This window comes from Drosophila kikkawai, chromosome 2L (assembly GCF_030179895.1).
Source record: "Drosophila kikkawai strain 14028-0561.14 chromosome 2L, DkikHiC1v2, whole genome shotgun sequence".
Lineage (NCBI taxonomy): Eukaryota > Metazoa > Arthropoda > Insecta > Diptera > Drosophilidae > Drosophila > Drosophila kikkawai.
Window position 1 is genome coordinate 28,339,622 of NC_091728.1, and position 6,000 is coordinate 28,345,621.

The window sequence follows — 6,000 nt, forward strand, 5'->3', positions numbered from 1 at the left end:
GATTTCGCCTCTCCATACAGGCCTTTAAAACGGGGATCAAGAAAAACCGTTTGAAACTATTTACCTTTCTCTCTTTCTCACTGCTTTGTAGCGGTGTTTTACCCTCTCCGTACCGTGCTGTTTCAAAATGTGATAGTCAGCAACCAATATCGGTTCCCAAAATGTTTTAAAACATCAATGCATCGAGGTTTTCGTCGATTTTCCCTACCTGTAGGGAGTACAGCATTTTAATAATTAAACAATAAAGATAGCTGACTTCCGCACACCCAATTAATACATACATGTATTACACATAACAATTATTTCTTTGGTTTTGATAAAATTTCAAAAACATTATTTTTAATTCGTATAAATATACTATATATTTTAGACTTAAAATATCAAATATAATATAAATTAAGGCACGCCTAAGTTTGTATACCCTTGCATATTGAATTGGATCATTAAGAATCGAGCCATTTAGGTTGTTAGTATTACGAATTTAAATAAAAGGCGAGGGCGCGGGAAAACCAGCAGTCCTGAAATACGGGCACACTGCCGCCATACGGCAACACCGACTAAGGGATAGCGCGCCCACCCCAGCTGGTAACAATAGAGTGAATATGATCGATCTGGCAACACCATCGCCTATCGACCATCGAAAATATCGGTTATCGATCTTCGGGCAACAGCTGTCGGCCGCCTATATAAAGTTACGCACCGGCCGAGCAGGAAACATCTGGTGAGTCAATAAGTAAAGAAGCAGGACAAGGTCTGGCCCTGACGGCGGACCTTGGTAGCTAGCCATAGTATGAAAAGGGGTAGGTAGAAGTGGGACTAGGTCTGGCCCTGGTTGGCGGACCTAGCGGAATAGACGGGAGGAGCGGAGTCTGGCCCTAGTTGGCGGACTTCGCATAGCTAGTTAGGCGTGGGACGAGGTCTGGCCCTGGATGTTGGGCCTCGCGGAAACAGGGTATCGAGTGCGGTCCGTATGACCACGCCCGTAAAGGTAGTATAGACTTGGGTCCTGGTCTGGCCCTGGATGGCGGATCACGAATAGGGGAGGGCGTCGAGTGAAGTTCACCGCACTCATGAAAGCAGGTATAGGAGGAGACAAAGTCTGGCTTTGGTTGGCGGATCTCGGCAGACATAGGGTAGCAGTAAAGCGTTAGGGTTTCACAGGGTTTACTGTATAATTATAAATGAAACTATCATCAACTTAGAACGTTCTCTCTGCCTTTTTACTGATTCTTTGGTGACACGAGGGGCTTGGACATATAAATTTCTGTACGATCCTCCACTCCGGCGAGCTAGGCCGTGCAACCCCAAAAGAGGGTCGTTACAGTACCTTCGCCTTTGGAATGGATGGGATTAGCTCCCGGTCCACTACCTCCAGCTTGGCCCCCTCCCACAGCGCCTCCAACTGGCAGCCACTTTCTCGTCGGGTCATCTATGCACTTTGGGATCTTCCTCAATCCGTGCATACAATGACTCAACGAGCCGCGCATGTACCATCTTCCACCGCGCATCGGTCATCTTGCCGGCTTCATCGCTTCTGGCAATGAGCGCCACGATTAAATGTCATTTGGTTACCTCACTGACTTTTGCGGTCTTTTTGGGCTTTTTACCATTTGGGGAGGGCCTACCTCCTTGGAGACGACCACCTTGTTAGCGAATCCACCCGACGATCTCATGTGAAAGAGCTTGACGAAGTGTAGCCTCCCCTCAGCGATTTTCTCCTCGGCCCAGGCAAGCTTTACCTTTCTTCCTTCTCTTTGGAGAGCTGTACGCCCTCAAGGTCCGAGTCTGTATCGACTATGGCGCGTGAGCGGCTTAACTTTCCCTGCGTCGTTTTTGCGGCAGTAGCGTTGCCACTGACTTGACCTGCTCCTGTCGCATCAGAGGTGTAACCGCTGGCGACACGCAAAGAGGATTGCTCTCCCCCGTGCCCGCCGGTGGTAGCGGTCACGCGTTCCACCGACGTTTGGGCATCCCAGCCCCGATTTCATCATTTAAACCGTCTAGAATGATTTTTTTTCTGGAGAACCACCCACGTTTTATTCAGCCATGGCTAATGGTTCATTTCCTCTGGCTTTTTGGGCAGGAATTGAACCATAGCCTTTGCTAGACAAGGCAAGCAGCGATGCATTACCCGTATCCGGGTTAATACAGTGCCCATTGCACAGCCGGCGCCCTCGTGGATGGTTAAGATGGAGGATTTCTGCAACAACTATATCATATAGCTGCCATAGAAGCGATCGGTAAATGTAGAGAACATGTTAAGCTGAGAATGTAAAACTGTGTACTGTGTAACAGTAAACATAATAAGTATAGGTAAAATGTAATGAAACTCTGTTTAGTGTCTGTTTTCAGCATTTTATTTATGCTATGTATAAATATACAGCTTTTATATATTTTCTTTTATTTATTTCTTTTAATTATTGAACCAGAATGGCGCGATTCTTAATGATCCAATTGCAATCTGCAAGGGTTTACAAACTTCGGTATTCCGAAGTTAGCTTCCTTTCTTGTTTTATTAGATTTTATCAAAACCAAATTGTTATATTCTATGTATAAATATACAGCTTTTATATAATTCCTTTTATTTTTTTTTTAGCAATTTGACAGAATGGATCGATTCTTAACAGAGCTTGCAAATAACTGTTGACGGGGTTTTTCCTGTGCTCTCGTTGCGAGTAAAACCGAAAAAGATCATACTCTCTCGCTCTCGTTCAGAGCAAGGGAGTTTTGCTGTCTTCATTTCGGTTTTTTGTTGAACGCTTTTCGTTGAGCTCTTTTTGCTTCGGCCTTTCAATGAGCCGTGCGTAAAGAGCGGGACGAGAAACGTTCGCACACAGAGAGCCAGCAAAAGACCAAGGGACCGAACAGCTCAGCGCGAACGGTCTTCACCTTTGTTTGTTTTTTTTTTTTTATTTATTTATTTTTGTGAACAAGTGTCCATATAACAAAATGCTATTAAAAAGAATAGAAAAGTTTTAGACAATTTTGTTTTTAAATCGCAACTAAACGTTTAAGGATTTGCTTGCCTATGCGTGTGAATGTATTCCAATACATACGCAAAAGACTTTTGTTCACTGACCACGGTTCATGGGACAACCAAAACAAAACAGAATAGAAAAAAACGAGTTCGCTCTGAACGCGCGCGAGCTGATTCCAAGAACTCATGAACGGGTGCTCTCTGAGTCTTTTCGTAAAGAGTGAGAGAGAGACAGATATATGCAGACAACTAGAAACGGTCGACAGTTTTTTGCAAGCTCTGATTCTTAATGATCCAATAGAAATCTGCAAGAGTATACAATCTTTCTTCGGCGTGCCGAAGTTAGCTTCCTTTCTTTCATTTCATATTTATTTATATTCAAATATTATATGTACATTATATTTATAGACTTTATATTTATATACTTTTAGAATTTCGATGTTATTGGCTCAAATTGTGGAAGGGTTAATCAAGGAAATATTCCGTCAGTTAATCCTATTAAAGCAACACCTCCCATGTGGCGATGCTCTAAAGTTATGCAATTACAAAGAGAAGTGCATCCTACAATTCTAAGTTCTTTGGAAGGAATTGTAGACCAAATGGTTTGGTTTCGGGAGAGCTGGACCGAGGAAGTACTTCGACAACTGCGACAAGGTTTGATAAAATGCTATGCCATAGCATTTGAGAACAGAAACACTGTTGCTCATGCCACTATTACTCCCCACACTTTGCACTTTGTCAAAAAGCTTGGTTCAACATTTGGAATTGGAATAGAAAATGTCCCAGGATCTGTAACCTCTTCCGTTTCTAATTCAGCCGCCTCAGAATCCCTTGCTCGTCGTGCACAAGTAACGTTTCAGGATCCAGTATTCCAGAAAATGAAAGAACAATTCACTAATGATTTTGATTTTACAAAGCCAGGTGCCATGAAATTGCACAATTTAATATCGAAATTAAAAACATGGATTAAAGTCCTCGAAACTAAGGTTAAAAAATTACCAACCTCATTTTTAATAGAGGACAAGTGTAGATTTCTATCAAACTTTAGTCAAAAAACAGCGGAAGTTGAATTACCCGGAGAATTATTAATACCTTCATCATCGCACTATTATGTTAGGATTGCCAGATTTATGCCACGTGTGGAAATTGTACAAAAAAACAATACTGCTGCGCGAAGATTATATATAAGAGGAACCAATGGAAAAATCTATCCTTACCTAGTAGTGCTTGATTCAGGTCTGGGGGATGCACGCCGAGAAGAACGAGTATTGCAATTGAAACGCATGTTGAACTACTACTTGGAGAAGCAAAAAGAGACAAGTAGACGTTTTTTAAATATTACAGTACCCCGCGTTGTGCCAATATCTCCCCAAATGCGATTAGCTGAAGATAATCCAAATAGTATCTCATTACTGAAAATATTTAAAAAATGTTGCAATGAAATACAAAAAGACTACGATATGCCAATTGTAAAATATTACGAAAGTCTTTCTGAGGTCCAAGCAAGAGGAACTCAAACTACGCACACAATTTTGAGAGAAATTTTTTCCGAAATTCAATTATCTTTGGTTCCGACGACGTTTCTTAAACGTTGGTCTTTAAAAACCTTCTTGGCAGCAACAGACTTTTGGCATTTCAGAAAAATGGTAAGTTTGTTTTCTTTTATGCTACACCACACAAAATATTTAAAAAAACAGAAAATACTTTGTAGTCTTTCTTCTTTTTTGAAAACCCTTTGAATCTACTCATGATACCTTTTTTTAAACTCTTGACCGTTTTATAATTTGAGCAAAAGTTTGCAACACCCTATATTCAACCCTATAATGTATATATATTTTGAACTGTGAAATTAGTTAACACTTTTTAATTTTTTCTTCAATTGTTATAAATGAAAAGTGTTGTTATATCTGCGACCGCGTAAAAACTTTGGCTTGCCCAAGATAGCTCTTTTTCTTGTTTAATTAATTATATATCATAAAAATAAATTAAAATTGTATATTATATATTTATTTTTAGCTTACCCTCCAGCTGGCATTAGCATATCTATGTGAACACGCTTTGAATTTAACACGTCTGAATCCAGATATGATGTATCTTCACCAAGACTCCGGACTTATGAATATTTCATATTTTAAGTTCGATTTAAATGATGATAAGTGTCAGCTGATTCAACATAGATCTGTACCATTTCGTTTAACTCCTAACATAAGTGAATTTATTACAAGCATAGGCATTATCGGACCTTTGTCAGCGGCAATTGTAGCTACTGCTCGATGTTTCATTCAACCAAATTATAAGCTATGTTCAATACTGCAGACAATATTAAGAGATGAAATAATTGGTTTGCAAAAAAAAGGATTTAGAGAATGCAAATTAACAGAAGGTGTTGATGGGCGTTATATAGAAGGAAACTCTATGGAGCATACAGTTAATGTTGTTAATTCAGCGGTAGAAATTATTATGTCGCGTTTTAACAAAATTTCCTATTTTGATAGCATTGAAACTAAAAAGATTTCTGTTCTTATACAATCTGCAACAAATACTGATAATCTGTGTCGTATGGACCCTGCCTGGCATCCTTGGCTATAAAATCAGTGAGTCTGTTATAAAGTAATTGTCTTTATTTATTAAATTTAACTACAATTTCAAATAAGTTTTGCTGTAACCCAAATAAAAGAATACTTAATAAAATATTTAATAGTTGTCTTATTGTTATTTTACTTAAATGAACAAATATATACATGTATATTAAGCAAACCACCATAAAAGTCATTGACGTTTACTATTAAGATATACAGCTGTGTTCACTGAAATAGCAGTGCCCCACGACCTGCACGTTTAAGATTGGAAAATCCTGTTACAAACACTATTTTCATAAAATTTTTTTTCATAAAGGCTTAGTGTATTTAATTATTAACAATACCACAATCATTTAATTTAGGTAACATAAACCTTTTAGAAGATATAGCTAAAAACAACAAAAAAGGTCTATATTATGCCGTTCATTGAAATAGCAGTGAAAA

The 6,000-nt window shown here is 39.0% G+C and overlaps 1 protein-coding gene across 2 annotated transcripts in view; it reads left to right on the forward strand.

Annotated features, from left to right (window-relative positions):
* The window catches only part of Nipped-A (Transcription-associated protein Nipped-A), a 177,043-nt gene extending 171,373 nt beyond the window's left edge, over nt 1–5,670 (forward strand). For both annotated transcript variants that reach the window (XM_070283344.1, XM_070283345.1), the window contains 2 exons: nt 3,409–4,623; nt 4,994–5,670. In XM_070283344.1, the coding sequence (XP_070139445.1) occupies nt 3,409–4,623; nt 4,994–5,566 (1,788 nt within the window). In that variant the 3' untranslated portion in view covers nt 5,567–5,670. The remainder of the gene's footprint in view (nt 1–3,408; nt 4,624–4,993) is intronic.
* Nucleotides 5,671–6,000: the final 330 nt, after the last annotated feature.